The sequence below is a fragment of the Corythoichthys intestinalis genome, chromosome 7 (assembly GCF_030265065.1).
Source record: "Corythoichthys intestinalis isolate RoL2023-P3 chromosome 7, ASM3026506v1, whole genome shotgun sequence".
Lineage (NCBI taxonomy): Eukaryota > Metazoa > Chordata > Actinopteri > Syngnathiformes > Syngnathidae > Corythoichthys > Corythoichthys intestinalis.
Genome location: NC_080401.1, coordinates 24,710,753 through 24,728,977, shown reverse-complemented (window position 1 = coordinate 24,728,977; position 18,225 = coordinate 24,710,753). Strand labels below are relative to the sequence as shown.

Sequence of the window (18,225 nt, the reverse complement as noted above, 5' to 3'; positions counted from 1 at the left end):
AGCCGCTACAAAGAACGCCCACTTGCTAGTTGCTACAAACATACGGCTACAGTAGATATCATATATATGTAGAACTAGATGCAAAATGACAGACGACGTCAGTGTTAGACCATGTATTATTGAACAGAGATGCGAATGACAGACTTTCCGGCGTAAGTAAACAGCCGCCATCTTAAAGCAGTAGACCTCTCTAGAAGGCTCTGTTGTAGCGAACCTAATTAACTTTTTATCTAAAATACTCCTAAATCGGCAGAATCTTGTCTTGAATCTATCTTTAAATGATGAAATAGTGTTAAAACTTTGACAAAAGTAGACAGAAGGGAAATTATGGAATAACGGGAGCAATTTTAACAACTGCAACAGTTGATTCACAACATTAATTTAATTGAATGTAGTATAAAGCTGCTGATACAGAATGGGGACTGGAGTTTTTTTATTTACTGTTATTTTTGTATATTTGTTTACTGTTATATGTTAACTTGATACTGAAATAGTAGTTTGGTTTAGCCTGAGAGGATTTTTGAACAATTTTGGAACTAATGTACAAAACATTAAAAAAAAAAAAAGGAGGGGGGTGCATCAATAATCGTTTTATAATCGAATTAGAGCCTTTGAATCGTAATCGTAATTGAATCGTTAGGTGCCCAAAGATTCCCAGCTCTATTTATTAATTTTTTTTTTTTCACCCTTACTCGATCATCTGCTGTCCAATTTAGAAAGAATCGTCTGAGTGTATATGCCAGACTTTGCCAAGCATCATAGCTATAATTTTGTGGTGAAAATTTTGCTTCAAGTGATAATTGTTACCGAAGCTAGCCAAACAAATGCTAGCCAAACAAATGCTGTGTTGTGTTCGCAATGCAGTCATATATGCCAGTCTTTGCCAAGAATCATAGCTTTGATTTAGTGGTGAAAATTTTGCTTCAGGTGATAATAGTTACCCAAGCTAGCCAAACAAATGCTGCGTTGCGTTCGCAATGCAGTCATGCGGAGCCCCCATTTGATGTCATGTTGGACCAGTATGGAATCTGACTGGAAATATCAGCGTTGATATGTGGTGATACACAGGGGCTGTCACAAAGGTTGCATCCATATGCTGTGCCACTCATTCGTGAAGCTGTGAAATTGGGTTGCATCCCAACTAGCCTGGAGACAGTATCACTTTCACTTCTCTCTTTCCATCTTTGTCTGTGCATCGCTCTGCTTCACCCGCCCCCTCTCCTTTTCTCAGCTCGTCCCACTGAAGCAGTTTTCTCACATCGGTGGGAAAATGAAACAACTAATGTGGCATTAGTAGGGTCACATCATCTCAATGCAGCTCTGTCTTTCGTCTTCTTCCAGTGAGACTGTGGCTAAGGCTGTTGTTTATCTTCTTTAGATGTACATGAAGAAGTGGATTAGAAAAATCCCTCTGGCCATGATCTTCTGCATGCAAAGCTTGCCAGTTGTTGTTGTTTTTTTTTTTTCCTTTTTCCATCTTGAAAAGCACATGCAACCCCAAGAATTTTTTTTGCTTCAGTTGTAAACTGTTATAAAGTGTTCAAACCTTCGTACTTATTTTAGGGTAGGATTGGTTTTTAAAATGTTACTGTTTGTGTTCTGCATTGATCATAGAAGTTTGATTGCAATGGCCAATGAGAAAAGTAATAGAAAATTTTCATTTTGAGTCAAATTGAATCAAGGTAGTTTCCAATCTACTTACTTTGGCTTTTTTAGTTCCTTTCCTTGTTCTCATTTGTAATTTAGCCAGTGTGACCAATCAGTTTTTAATGAATTTAAGGAGCATATCATCTTTACTAGAAACCTCTGCCCACTAAATCAGCATGAAATGTAATGCCATTTACCGCGTGCAGGACAGGTTGATTGGCAAAAGCCCCCCAAAATGTTGTAAATGTCCAAGTGTGTTTTCTTTCGACAGGCCTTTTGAAAGATGCCAGTTAATCTGCTTACTCTTTTAACTGCAAGCGGAGGAGTTGGGCCTCCTCCCAGCCAGAATAAGTGTACTGATCCAAAAGTAAACCGATGACCACCACAGTTATTCCTTCCTTTAAGTTGCACCCCCCAACCCCCGATCTTCTTTAGCCACCCTCCGAGGGAAGAAAGAGTCTTCCTCTGACAATGGCTATTTTTTGCCATATGTTGGCTTGACATCTTCATCAGGTTCACAGCAGGGTACCTTAGTTAACTTTCACTCCACTGCCTGATGGGATTTTCTTCCTCTGTTTCTCCAATCGGCCCAGGCTCAAAGTCTAGACAGCCTCTAGTGCAGGGTCCCTCCAGCCCTATGTCCACAATGGCCGTATTGTGGATGCTTACCAGCGGCAGCTTCCTCCTGTTACAGCGTCTTGGCTGCTGCTAAAACAATGCTTTTGTACGTGGGCATACGAATGAGGCCTAATCCACTACATACTGTGAAATAAATCTCTCTCACAGATGAGGAAGCAAGCAAGAAAAATGGAGTGAATGAAATTACTGCCAGCGAGGTTAGAGTGCAGCAGTTTAACCCCTGGCCAAGAATAAGGGAGGAAAGCAGGCAAAGGGAATGAGAGAAAGGAGGAGCAAGAAGAGGCAGGCGCTACATCCCTTCATCTGTGGAGTATGGATGGAGAGCGGCTGCCGTTGGCTTTCGCAGCCTGTCTTCTCACCGGAGGAGCTGGTGTTCACCATATGGGATTTGGCCTCTTTTAACAAACAGGCCCCCTTTTCACACACAACACATATTCAGTCGTTTGTGGAATGAGGTGAAAAAAGTGCTTTTTTATTTATTTATTTATACATGCCTTTAAAGCAGCGGTTGGCCATAAGGACTCCAAGTCTGTGTTTGATTCCCACAGTATAGAGGACGATAAACTAGAGGCTTTTATCTTCATGTGCATTCACACTGGGTTTGCGGTTAGGTATTTTTCTTGTTTTTGACAGAACTTTAAATTCAGGTCATTGAGCAGTTGAGATGATCCTGCGGACACACTGCGGGTGCGTTTTATATTTATCAGTCTTTCCCAGCACGCATATGACATTTTCATATAACCTTACATCAAGTTGAGACTTACTTTTAGTTTATTCACAACATGGCTTAAGTGTAATACTTTGCATGCAGTCTTCTCGGTGGGCAGTGTGAGATTTCTGACACATGGCATCTTGTGCCAACTTTTTCTTCCAGCCAGCAGCATTAGGAATGCCATTCTCTGCTGCCAATAGTTCCTTTTTTGCCTTGCTTGGAAATCCCAAGAAGCGTAAATATATGCCAAGATGAAGATGCCAGCACTTTTCATTTTTAGCCTACTTGGACGTGCCAATACGCATAGAATTATGAAGACAATTGTCAAAGTGGGAATAAAAAAAACACATTTTTCACTTTATAGCGCAGATATAATGCATAAAAGTGTAATTTAATCATTTGTTTTTTAATGATCTGCTTGAGTTAGCAGTAATGAGGCATTGTTGTTGGAGAATGGCAGAGATTCACCTTCCTCATGTAAGTGCTTCATCTTTCCCCTCACATATTCTTTGGCCTCCTTCACCTTCCTTGATGCCCTGCTCTCCATTCCCAATCCCCATCACCTATTAACCTTGCTCTCACCTAGCTCACTTTCCACCTTTGGCTTTTAAAGACACGCGTCTCAGGAATAGACAAAGCATTGATTTCTTACTTTTTTATTTTTTTAAACGATCCCCACCGCCTTTCCCCATCGAAATGTGCCATTGCTTAGGGGCTGGTTACACATTGCCCCCTTACTGACTGTTGGAGGTCAACCATGCATGAAGGCCCCAGGGGTTATTGGACATGCTATTGTACATAAAATAATCTGTCTTGTTCTTGCAGTCACACTGTAAACTGTTTACATGGACACATGTGCACATGGCAGGGTCCAATGGTCACTTGTCTCTACATTTGCCCATTGCCATATTTTAGGGTGTGAATGTAGGAATCAAAGTCTGGATAGGTGATTTTAATTCAATTCACACCCAACAGGCTTGTTTGGGTTGGTTTGTTCTTAGCTTCCACCATTGCCACAATTAAAAGACTTCCTTGAAAACAACAAAGAAATCCCACTCGAAAAAAAAGATTCAAACAAATAGTCAATGAATCACTTTCACGCAGTGTAACGTTTTAAAATGTAAAGTTGAAAATATTAAAACTAGAACACTTACTTCAATGTAATGTTCTTCAACTGTATGTCGCATTGGAGTAACACCTGCTAATAGATGGACACATTTGATGGTCCCAAAACATTATTACTTTTTTATTGTCTCTTTGTGACCTTTTTGAAAATCAAGAAAATAAAATAACAATCCTTTTTTTTCTTTTTTTTAATATCGATTGCCATAATTCACCCGATTTCCAATCAAGAATTGGAGTGGGGCAAATCTTTGCCAGTTATGGCAAGAAGTTGCACTCCACTGTTCGAGACATAATATTGCTTTCAACTGTTTATTGTTTGGCCCTTTTGAAGTGTCGCTACAGTAAATTGCACACATAGTCAACCTGTGACAGTACATGAATTTGTGAATATAAACTGTAAATTATCAATTTTTTATGAGATTACTCACAAATTATCCTCATATTCCACATCCACAATACCCTTCACCGAAAATATGTTCAATATTTATGCGTGCATAATAAAACATTGTACCTCCTTAATTATAGAGACCCTCTTTTTATTTATTCAGTCAAGAATTCTGAATATGTAACACCATGAATTGTGAGATGGAGTGCTGCAATCAATTCAGATATGAGTGTGTGGTTTGTGAGGAGGTGAGGCTGAATTAACCGTTCCAGGATCTGTCATGGTGACATTTGTGTCCCCGGGCGGAGCAGCAGGGGTCCTCTTCACCCCCGTAACCTTCAACTTTCAGCCTTAACCCCCTTCAGGCCCCCTCTTGCGCCCTTCACACACCCAGCAAGAGAGTGAGAGAATAATGCAGGAAGAGCAAGGGGGGGGGTTAGGTTGAACCGGAGTAAGTAAGGTTAGGAAATGCAAAACAATAAGAAGGATCAAAAATTGGGCGAGAATTTGCTGGTTGTCTGTCTGAGTGTAATAAAGACATGGAAAATAATATATATATTTTTTTGTCAGGTGACATTTATGTACAAATCTAGATGATTCATGATGTTGTTCTTTATCCCAAGTAACTGCCATTATAAACTGTAACTGTCCAATGTATTTTTCATGGGTTAATCGATAATAGTGTCAAATCTTTACATATAAACTAACATTATATTAAACATATGAATTTACATCCTCTCTGATTGGCCAGTAAATCTCCATCAGACAGTCATAACTAGCGTTTGTCTTTTCCCCCCCTCTGTTGCTCCTTTCAAGATTGGGGACATGAATGAATGGATTATGTAAGGAATAATGGATTTCAATGGAAACCGTCACTAATTTGTCCCATGTATTTCCCCTCACTTGTGCTTTATTTCAAGCATGAATCCTCACGCTAACCGAATTGTTTTATGAAATTCTTCCTGAATTGAATTTTTTTTTCTATTATAAAATTAGAATGTTAAGAAGCATTCTGCTATGCTGTTCACTATGGAAATATATTGCCTTATCTTCTAGAGCAGGGGTTCCCAACCTATTCCACTAAGGCACACTGTGGGTGCAGGATTTCATTCTTACCAAACAAGATGACAACACTTTTTCCCCAATCTGGTGTTTTACAAGTGCAATCAGTTGATTGCAGTCAGGTGTGGCTTGTTTTAGCAGAAGCCTCATTGGTTCAACTGTCTCTGCTGGATCGGCTGGAACAAAAACCAGGACCCACAGTGTGCCTTGAGGACTGGGTTGAAAACCCCTGTTCTAGAGCTTTCAAAATGGTTGAATAAAAATTTCTAAAAAGGAATGCAGGCAGTAATGTGAAAGTGAAAGGAGGATTCCGAATAAAACGATCAATCGATCGATATCACCTAACATATCTAATACATCGATATCATCCCATAATAAGCAATACAAACGGCAAAACAGGTCGAAAAGATCATGGACAGGAAGCTAGTCAGTTAGCGTGCTATGTCTGTCTTTTTTCTGGCTCACGCTACTTTTCCGGTAATGATGAAGCAGAAAAACAAATAAAGACACTCTAATTTTAACTTGATCTTATCGCGTACTTTTTTCGATCCAAAAACTCCACGTAGCATGTATCACAGTGTGTAAAGACACAGCTGTGAATGAGCGCAACCTTTTTTTGGCTTTCGTATCTTAAAAACGGTTATTTCTAATGGCGCACGAGACAAAAATCGCGGACAAAACGAGCGGTCGAGATTTTCTTTTTCAAATATTTCCTCTTTTAAAAGTTTTTGTTGTAATTTTATGTTTTGGATCGATTATTTATTATTAAAAATATCAGGAAAATGCGACAGTAAAAACAAAATCCAATAAAGTGACAGCAATGAGGTAGATAGCCATGACCTATTGACAGACGCAATATTTTTTCATTTTGACATGATTTGTTTAAAAGTTAAAAACAAGTGAGTGAATAACTTTCTAAAGTCGTTTTTTCTTTTCTAAACTAAATAAAAAACATCAATTTATGATTCTAAGCTAAAAGTGATAGGAAATTCGAATAATAAATGGACGAGAGTTCTTTTTCTCGGATAGTCCGAAATGTGAACGCGCATCTGAACTCTAGTTCGGACCAAACAAACAAACTCTGGTCCGCTCAAAAATTGTGGGTCTTGGTCCAGTTTAAGCGCACCCTGCTTCACTTGTGAATGCAGCCGGTGCCATCCTTGGAAGCTAAAGTACAGTGCGCACGCTATTCAAAACCAACAATGGCAAGATGACAGATTAACCCCGGCTAAATGTTGTGCTGTGCTAAGCAGTTGCATTTGATACAGAGTCTGGTTCTAATAGGGGTAGGAACCTCTTGGTACCTCACGATACGATTTGTGATACAAGGCTCATGATAACGATGATCTCATGATATGGCGATACAACGATTATCGATACTTTGGTCAGGAAATCATTCTTGGATATTCTACAAAACAACTATTAAACAGAAAAACAAGCTATTTCCATCCTTCTGCTGTGAATTGGAATGAGTTTATCACTGTTAGACGTCCAACCCGTTTGAGTTGGGAGGGTGGCAGCGAAAGAACATTCGGCAACCAATGAGTTTGATTTGGGGGCATTTCAGCCCATTCGCTATTGATTTTTATTCACTTTCTGTTGTTTTGGGGGCACGTCAGTGTCACTTCCTGATGATTTTGGGGTATTTATGGGTCACTTCCTGTTTCTTTTTTGGGATTTATGTGTCACTTCATGTTTCTTTTGCATTCCAAAACAGGAAGTGACCCGAGAATCTCCCCAAATGAATTTGCATTTACTCAAACTCATCAGGAAGTGACCTGTAAATGCCCTAAAATGCACAACAATAAACCTGTAAACGCTCCCAAAATCGGAAAGTTAGCTGCGAATGCTCTGGTTTGGAATGCACCAAATAAAATGGTTTTCAAATTCTTTCGCCCCTCCTGGTCTGAATGGATTGGGCGTCTATTGGCGTCAATGGAAGCCATAGAGTTAACACACACTATTATGGTGGATGATTTCGGTAGCAACTTGTTGGTTCCTTTTTATTCTTTAAACATTGACACCTTTTTAAAACGATATACTGATTCTTGGCAGGAGCATATCGATAACCTTTTGGGATACAAAGTATCATGATTTATGACCATTTCGATATATTCTCCCAGCCCTAGGTTCATATGTGGCGGTGTTTGTGTGTTGTGTGTTGCATGCTGTTCCTGAACGTACCGTGTGAGAGTGACAGTGGCCGAGATAGGCGGAGCCTCTCGGGGCAGCTGTTTCGTGAGTCTCGCTCTCCTGGAAGTGGCGACAATTTGACACTCCAAAAAGTCACGAAAGTGAGCGCAATAGCGCTCAACTGTGTGACTTGGGGTACCAGGCTGTTCCCTTTCATGGTTAAACTTTCCCCTATACATTTTTTATATACTCCAGTTTGCCCAGCATCGAGTGGGGAGGGAGCGACACCGAAGCTGGCTGAGCTGCGACTTAATTTATGCTACATTATGTGCAGTGTCACAGCACCACGCTGTGACGCTCGACGCTCCCTTCTCTTTCAGGTGAGGTATTTCCTCTTCTTTTCGTCCAATCAATGAGTTCACCTTTCGTCCACATGATGCTGCTGGGAAAGTTCGGTTGGCACAGTGTGAATGCTGAATCTTCAATAAGTCATTTGCAAGTGTACTTGCCACGCAGCTTTCAAACCGGACCCTGGTCCTGTTGCTCTAATGTGAAAGCGCTGGTCTTAAGTGTCTGTTTGTATTGTGTTTTGGAGAAGCATATTAGCACTTGAGTTATTTTTAGCTAGTAAAGTTGTCTCATTATTTAGTAAAGAAACCACAAACATAAACCCATTCATATAAAAGCTGGGTCTCCTTTAAACAAACTCCCATTCAGAATGTAAATGTCATACAAGAGTGTGTGCTTTGAAGTTGGATTTGTTTGATTGTATTGTATTTATGTACAACTGTTTGATAAAGAAAACTAATTCATTACAGTCTGCTTTCTCTTTTATTGTTTAGTTTGGTTAAAGAAAATAAATGAGTCATTAACACAATTTATTTAAGCGCTTTGCCCACAAGAAAAAAAAACATGTCAATCAGCAGCACTTTGTTTTATTAGAATGAACAGGACTCATTCGTGTACTGAGAAATTCTTTTAATGTTTTATACTCAAAACCTTTTTTAAAAATTTTAACTTTATCCAATTAATCGATTATAAAAATAATCGTTCGTTGCAGCCCTTTTCCCAACTGTGAAATATGGGGTGGTAACATGTTGTGTTGTTGAAAATGGATCTTTGTATCCAAATGGACAATGACCCGGAGTAAACTTTTTTTTTTTTTTCCTTTATGTAGTCTTAGAATAACAAGTCAATGTTTTTGAGTGGACATCACAAAGCCCTTATCTTAATTATATTGAAAATTCATGGGCAGACATGAAAAGGGCACTTACAGGCAATGTTGTCTCAGTTTTTTTTTTTTTTTTAATTATTTTTTAAAAATTTAATTCAGGACGTGTGAATCCCTGGTTTTAACTCTGTGCATGTCTTGTTTAGTACATGTAGTGTAGATTTTAAGTGTGAATGCCTTCAAAGCAAATTTTAATAATTCAGATTAATTCAAGCCAATAAATAACTTCTTGTTGATTATTCAGTCAGGATGTACCGTAATTTCCCGAATATAAGGCGCACCCGTGTATAACGTGCACCCCAAATTTACTTGTAAAATCTAGGGAAAATTATTGTACCCGTGTATAACGCGCACCCTAATTTTAGCACCAATAAACAGAAGAATACAAGAAAACAGCCCGTGTACAGGCACAGAAATGTCATTTTACTGACTGGTGAAACACAGCACAAGCATAGCACATTGGTAGTTCAAAATATTACCGTAAATTGACAGTATGTACGGTAATAATGTGATCTGATAACTTCTTGAACTTACCAGAATCCAAGAGAAAACAAAACAGATGTGACTTTTCTTTTAAAGGCTGCTGTATAACTTGCTCGTTTCATTATGATGTATAAATGTTTCCTCCATGGATTGATACGGTAAAATGTAAGTGAGAACATAAGTCGGAAATCCGAGAGAGCTCATCGCTGTCGACACGACAGTAACAATAGGAACTATAGTTATTTAGATTTGAGTTTCCCGAGCGACAGATATAGTTGACGGACACAGAAAGATTGTGTTGTGTTACGTTTGTTACAGTCAGGGTTGCGGAGCTGCAATAAACGTTGACTCAAATGAGTTCAAGAAACTAAATTCTGTGCTTTATGAAGAGTGAAAAAAGCAGAATTTAACACAGACGAAGTCATTCGACCAATCAGAGTGAAGTATTACCGTGTAGCGAGTTGTAACAGAATTCACAGGCGGAACTTATGTTGGCACGTTGTATAGTTCTCGGGGGGAGGTATTTTGTTGAGGGAACAGCCGGAAAGATAGTTATATTCCGCGGGTTGCATGTGAGACAGACATTGCTACCGTATTTTGTTGCAGGCTGAATAAAGCAACGCGGATTAGCTCCGTTGTTTGATACTCCACCTCCGACTCCTTCCCTAGCTCGCCACAACCGAAACAAAATGGTGACGTCACGTACCGTAATGGTCGGCAACGGATCGCCGCATACGTTTCTTCGACACAACATGACCTTGTCAATAAAAAATTTTTAAAAATCGGTCTTTATATATACAGTATATAATATATTTATATTTTTGTCTCCATCCCTCTACCCGTTTATAATGCGCATTATGATTTTACAAGTTGATTTTGGGGGAAAAAAAGTGTGCGTTATATTCGGAAAATTACAGTATTTGATCACATATCAACATTTCTATAACTTGCTAAAGAGAATGTCAAATGACCAATAACCAATTCTGCTTGATCAGTGGCCAGTCATCCCCGCACTTATCCAATTATTAAATAGATACAATAAAGACAATAACATTTATAGAATAATTCTCCATCTGGACAGAAGGTATGCCATTTTGGCATTAATTTAACAAAGTGGAATGTTTTGACACAATTGTTTCTAAACGTGGATAATTGGATGTATCCTATAAACTATCATATCTACACTGATAATATATATTTACATATTTACGTCACTTACAGCCTCAACACATTTTCTCTTTCACTATGTTCTGCTGCCGCTGTGTGAGTAAAAGGTGCTCGTGTGTGCGTGTGTGTGAGTGCGTGTACAGACACAGCAACCACCCTTGCCCCCACCCATCTCATTAATATGTATGTGTTCTGAGGCAGCTAGCAAAGACTATGTGTTTCTCACCCGCTGATTAATGCTGTCTGTCAATTACCTCTAGATCCAACCGTGCTATGGAGCTTCCCCCAGGACTACACCGACCAGGTTGGAACACACTCCGTTTTTTTCATTCTCTCTCTCTCGCTCTCTCTCACTCGCTCTCGCTCTCTCTCTCGCTCACTTGCCCTCTTGCTCTATTCCCTCCTTCCTTACCTTTCGCTCTATGCCTGTCTCGCTCCTCTCTCACATCTCTTTTCTTTTTCTAATGCTCTCACTCACCCTTCCATCCTGTGGACCCCCCCCATCACTACTCCTCTCCTCCTCATCATCATCACTGCTCGCATTTCCTCTCCCTCTCTTTCCTACTCTGTCGCTCTTTCTCATTGCTTGTCTGTTGCTGCTAATGAAAAGCAGTGAGCGGCTCTTCAATAACCGAGGAATCACTAATTATCATGCAACCGTGACAGGAATGCACACCTTCGTTTTCAGCTTCTCGCTTTTATTGTTTTGCAATGTCTGCTACATTTTGCATGAATATAGCATTATTAGGTTAATTGCATTCCTAAAGTAGCTGTTTTGAAGTAGAATTTTGGCAGTTTGTCCACATAAACCAGTAGGAGGTGTGTCTTGCAGTGTTGAAATTTTACATCTAGATCTCAACATCCCCTCCCTGACTATTAATAAGGCCCCATATAAAAGGGTGAAGATGGCATATTTTGTCAGTTACATTTTCTAAATAATATCATAGATTAAAGACACAATGAACAAATGTAAATAAATGTCTATATCTAAAATATAAATCCAATAAAATAGCCAAATTAATGACAGAACGCTTTTACAGGCTGCAGATTGCATGTTTTTTGTGCTGTTGTTTGAAATGGGTACGGCAGCCAAAATAACAAACGTGATAGCTATTTATAATACACAACGGTTATGGCATTGAAACGGGTAGCCCTTGTATGTGAACACAATTTCCCGGGTAGACTAACACGGAGATAACGCGGACATTTGACGGGTCGTGTCTTAGTATAATTCGCGGGAAATTCCTGGGACAAGCTTTTTGTGAAAGTAAGTGTTAAATTCCCGGGTCACAGCACGATGGCTGATGACGTAAATATCATAGCGGGCCGATCGTCACATCCTCTTTCTACGCAGTAAGACAAATAGTGGTCCCCAAACATCGCAATTACAACAAAGAAATCTGGATATAGCTACATTAAACTGAAAACATAACGAAATTAAATTGCTACTGGATCGTAGAGCCGAGGAAAAGAGTCCATCGTCAATCTTTGGAAATGTGTGGTTTATTTTGTTGCCGATGTTAGGGTCCGCAACTGCGGGAATAAGGTTGTACCTCAAAGCAGAAAACAACAGAGCTTACAACTTACAGTTGATCCAATGAGGTTTCTGCTAGAAAAAGCAGCACCTGACTCCAATCAAATGATCACACTTGTAAAACATCAGTTTTGTGAAAAGGTTTCAACTTGTTTGGTTCGAATGAAATCCTACACCCACTGTGACCCATGATGTAAACTAATGCTACTTAGCCACATTATGCCCCCGACAGCAGCTATAGAGCTGCGAGCGTCACATTACTAGTTTTGTTTCTACAGTCGTACCTAAAGATTTTAAATTAATTCGTTCCAGAATGTTTTCCATGTCATAATTTTTTTCGTACAATGAACCACGTTTACATGTAAATCGCCGAATTCATTTCAAGCTCTACTAAAACACCACATTAAATTTTATGATAAGGGTAAAACCAGACGGAAATAAGAGCCAGATACATTTGAATCATTCATTATACATAACCGTTAATACCTTTTACGAAGTAGATAATAGAACATAATGCAAAACAAAAAGAAAAAAAAAAACGAAAATGTGAAACCTTACCTTTTGAGTGAGGTGATGTCCGAAAGCGAAAGTGATACCAATGTAGAGGACAGTGTGTGGGCGTAACAACACTTTTCATTAGACAAAAATGCGAGGAGACTTGTGGTCTTTTGGCGAAGACGACGTTTAACTCTTCCTTTTTCCACAACAACACTGTGGCGCCTGTGCAGAGCGACACCCAAATTGAAATGCCATCAACAATAGGCCAATAGGAAAACAGAATCATGTTACTGAGCATGGCGGGAAAGATTCTGACATATAAGACAGCAGGATCTTATGTCGCGACTTTTAAAATGTTCTGCAAGTGGTAATTACATATGTTTTATAGCAGGGGTGTCCAAACCTGTCATCAAGTGCTGCTGTGGGTCCTGGTTTTTGTCCCTACCGATCGAGTGCAGACCGTTTAACCAATGAGGTTTCTGCTAAAACAAGCGACACCTGACTACAGTCAACTGATTACGATTGTAAGACACCAGATTTGTCCAAAGGTATCTTCCGGTTTTTGGAAAGAGACCCTACACCCACTGCGGCCCGATGTGGAAAAGTTTGGGGACCCCTGTTTAATAGTTTGTACAGTATTACATGTCCTATGCTGAATAAGTTTACGTAAAATGTAGCAAGAAAAGCACAGAAAAGTTTTCATAAAATGTATTTTTCATGTACCAAAGCTTTCGTATCTTGAGGTCTCACTGTATAACTCTATGTTGGCAGGGGAAGCCACAGCCAAAATAAATGCTGACATGAATGTCAGCTTCAAACGTTCAAAATTTAGTACACATTTTAATCAACTTCATATCGAACGGTAGGAAACCATATCTTTAGTTTCACTTACATTAATGCTAACTCGTAGCTGGTTGCAATCACTATTTGATGACAGTGTTACATTGATAATGTAATGTACCTTGACTTTTGTCCAGTGGCGGCCACTTTTATGAAGCGTGTTCACAGGTAGAAAAGCTGTCTTCCTCCAGCCTGCACCCGTCTTCACTTTTTTAGTCCTTGAATAATTCCCGCATAGCCAACTTCCATCGTTTTGGCCGGAGAAGGAAATTTATATTAAACCATCAGTCTTCCCACATTTTCTTGACACTCGCACAATGCTCAACCTCGAAGTGGGAAGCGTCTGGCTACAAATTTGGCTGTTGGCGACCTTGTTGATATGGTATATGGTTCATATATGTGTATATATGTGTGTATATATATATATATATATATATATATATATATGTATACCGTATTGGCCCGAATATAAGATGACCCCCTTTTTTTCAACACTCAAGTTTGAAAAAAGACTTTTTGAACACCAAATTAATTTTTATACAGAAAATAATTCCAGTACATCTGAAACAAATGATTATAACAATATATTCGAGAGAAAAAGCATGTTATTTTGCTTCATTCAAATCTTAATATCTGAACATTTAAATATGTAAACTAAAGTGCAATCACATTTGTAAATGAATGGCTTCTACTTTTTGAAATGTAAATAAACCAATCTATTGTGATAAAACAACAAAACTGCAATAACTGCATTAACCATCAAAGTGAAGTCCAACTGTTACTGTAGTCTTGAAACAAATCTGAATAAGGAAAAACATTGCAATAAAATAAAGCAAACTGGTTAAACTTTTTAGAGTAGCTGAGATCTGTCATGACAGAACATCGCTTCAATGATATCTGGCGCCATCTAGCATCGTGAATGGGTATAACGTCTAGACCGCCAATATAAAACGACCCCCACTTTTTCAGTCTTATTTCAATGCAAAAAAACACCGTCTTATATTCGTGCCAATACGGTAATATATACACACAGTGGTACCTCTACATACGAAGTTATTTTGTTCCAGGACCTTGTTTGTAAGTGAAATGGTCGTATGTTGAGCAGGATTTTCCCACAAGACTACATTATACAGTGGTACCTCTACATACGAATTTAATTCGTTCCAGGGCCTTGTTTGTAAGTCGAAATGGTCGTATGTCGAGCAGGATTTTCCCATAGGAATACATTATAATTCCATTAATTCGTTCCAAAGCCTAAAAACATACACTAAATTCCTAATAAATACTGCTGGCACTGTTACAAATGGCAATTAAACATAGAAAAACAAATAAGTTATAAATAAATAATTCAGAATAATATAATAAGAAGAAGAATAATTAATAATTATTCCTGTAAATAATGTAACGAATCGGATTCTAATATGGCGGACACTTTTTACTGTCCCTGAACGCACCGCGAAGCTGACGTCTCAGTGAGATAGGTCGGTGCGGTAGAGATAATACTTTCGTTTTCTTGAGAGCAGTCAACTGCTTAAGACAATGGGCGTTTTGTGTTGGATAAGTTCTTAAATAAATGATAAAAACGTGACGAAGCTGGCGATTTCCTTGGCAATGTTACCACAATAATAATTGTCACCTTAACTTATAAATAGCGGCGAACGGTGGTCGGAAGAGGACCATGGAGCTGTTGTTGAGCCAGTTCAGGGACGCGCACACCAAGCTCATATTTTTCTATAACTTGCATCTTCATTTCAAAGGTAAGCATCACTTTTTTCCTTGTTTCTCCAACTGTATCAACTTTTTTTGAAAACTGTGTTGATTTCTCACACAAGAAAATCCACCGTGCGTTCGTTTGCAGTGCTGTCATGTCGTCGTATTTCGAGCAACTCGTCGGATGTAGAAACAAATGGCGGCTCAAATTTTACGTCGGATGTCGAAAAGATCGTGTGTCGAAGTGATCGTAAGTAGAGGTACCACTGTAATTCCATTAATTTGTTCCACAGCCTGAAAACCTACTCTAAATCTTTAATAAATAAATACTGCTGGTACTGTTACAAATGGCAGTTACACATAGCAAAAGAAATAAATTATAAATAAAAATCGGAATAATGTTAAAAATTCCTGTTATAATGTGACGAATTGGGTTGTAATGTGGCGGAAATTTTTTTGAGTGCTGTACCTGAACGCACCACGTGGCTGACATGACAGTAAGATAGAGTGTGCGGTAGAGATTTGGCGTGTTGTGTTGCACAAGTTGATGGAATAAATGATTAGAAACCTGATGAAGCCGGGGATTTCTTTGGCGATGTTACCACAATAATAATTGTCACCTGAACTTATAAAGACTGGCGAACGGGGGTTGGAGGAGGACCATCGATATCATAGAAATTCCACGGCCGTATTGTCGAGCCGGTTCACAGATACACACACCACGCTCATACTTTTCTATCATTTCCATCTTCATTTCAATGGTAAGCGTCACCTTTTTCATTTTTATCACCTGCACTAACCTTGAAACCTGTGTTTTCTCTCACAAGAAAATCCGCCGTGCGTCCGTATTTGGGCAAAACAAAAAAAACTGCGGCACTGTCAAAAATCATCGTATTTCCAACATGTTGTCGGATGTAGAAACAAATGGCGAGTCAAACTTAACGTCGGATGCTGAAAAGATCGTGTGTACTGTCAAAGCGATTGTATGTCAAGGTTCCACTGTATCCAATTGAAGCCAGAAGTTTACATATATTAATTTAAAAAATAATTATTATTTTTTAAGTCTGTCAAATCACACTAAAACGGTCAGGTCAGTCCGGATTATTGAAATTATTTAAATTAGATAAATGACACAATAAGAAGAAAAAAAAAACAGTGGGGAGAAGAAGTATTTGATACACTGCCGATTTTGCTGGTTTTCCCACTTACAAGCCATGTAGAGGTCTGTAATTTGTATCATAAGTTCTCTTCGACTGAGGGACGGAATCTAATACGAAATCCAGAAAATCACATTGTATAATTTTTAAATAATAAATGTGTATTTAACTGCATGAAATAAGTATTTGATACATTACCAACTAGTAAATATTTCGGCTCTTAGTTCTTTTTTAAGAACCCCTCCTGTTCTCCACTCATTACCGGAAGTAACTGCACCTGTTTGAACTTGTTACCTGTATAAAAGACACCTGTTCACATGCTCAAACAAACAAACTCCAACCTCTCCACAATGGCCAAGACCAAAGAGCTGTGTAAGGACATCAGGGATAAAATAATAGACCTGCACAAGGCTGGGATTGGCTACAGGAAAATAAGCAAGCAGCTTGGTGAGAAGGTAACAACTGTTGGAGCGATTATTAGAAAAGGGAAGATCGTGGGGCATCACTGATCATGAGGAAGGTGAAGGATCAGCCCAGAACTACATGGCAGGACGTGGTCAATGACCTGAAGAGAGCTGGAACCACAGTCTCGAAGAAAACCATCGGAAACACATTACGCCGTCGTGGATTAAAATCCTACAGTGCACGCAAGGTCCCGCTGCTGAAGCCAGTGCATGTCCAGACACGTCTGAAGTTTGCCACTGACCATCTGGATGATCCAGAGGAGCAATGGGAGAAGGTCATGTGGTCGGATGAGACCAACATTGAACTTTTTGGTCTAAACTCGGCTCGTCGTGTTTGGAGGAAAAAGAAGGATGAGTACAACCCCAAGAACACCATCCCAACCGTGAGACATGGAGGAGGAAACATCATTTTTTTGGGGCTGCTTCTATGCCAAGGGTACAGGACGACTGCACCGTATTGAGAGGAGGATGGATGGGGCTATGTATCGCCAGATCTTGGCTGACAACCTCCTTCCTTCAGTGAGAGCCCTGAAGATGGGTCGTGGCTGGGTCTTCCAGCATGACAACGAACCAAAGCACACAGCCAAGGCAACTAAAGAGTGGCTCCGTAAGAAGCATCTTAAGGTCCTGGAGTGGCCTAGCCAGTCACCAGATCTGAACCCGATAGAAAATCTATGGAGGGAGCTGAAGGTCCGTGTTGCCCGGCAGCAGCCCCGAAACCTGAAGGCTCTGGAGATCTGCATGGAGGAGTGGGCCAAAATCCCTGCTGCAGTGTGTGCAAACCTTGTCAAGGACTACAGGAAACGTTTGGTATCTGTAATAGCAAACAAAGGTTTCTGTACCAAATATTAAGTTCGATTTTTGTGATGTATCAAATACTTATTTCATGCAATTAAATGCAAATTTATTATTTAAAAATCATGCACCGTAATTTTCTGTTTTTTTGTATTAGATTCCGTCCCCCACAGTTGAAGAGAACTTATGATACAAATTACAGATCTCTATATGCTTTGCAAGTTGGAAAACCAGCAAAATCGGCAGTGTATCAAATACTTGTTCTCCCCACTGTATATTATTTTCAAGTTCAAAAGTTTACAGACATTTCCTTAGTATCGAGTAGACTTTCTTTTGAACTGCATGATTCGGGTGAAACATTTTTGGTAACCTTCCACAAGCTTCTGACCGTACTCTGTTGGAATCCTGGCAAATTCCTCCTGACAGACCTGCTATGGCTGAGTCTGATTTGTAGCTAGCCTTGCTCGCACATCCCTTTTCAGATCTACCCACAAATTTTTGATGGGATCCAGATCAGGGCTTTGTGATGGCCCTTCAAAGACATTGTTATCGTCAAGCCACTTTTTATTTTGGCTGTGTGTTTACGGTTATTGTCCATTCGAAAGACCCCTTCATGCCCAGGTTCTAGCATCCTGCAGATGTG

General features: G+C 39.4%; 1 protein-coding gene across 2 annotated transcripts in view; it reads left to right on the top strand.

Moving 5' to 3' along the window:
- The window catches only part of dennd1b (DENN/MADD domain containing 1B), a 252,123-nt gene that overhangs the window by 33,002 nt on the left and 200,896 nt on the right, over positions 1 to 18,225 (top strand). For both annotated transcript variants that reach the window (XM_057840683.1, XM_057840682.1), the window contains exon 3: positions 10,845 to 10,888. In XM_057840683.1, the coding sequence (XP_057696666.1) occupies positions 10,845 to 10,888 (44 nt within the window). The remainder of the gene's footprint in view (positions 1 to 10,844; positions 10,889 to 18,225) is intronic.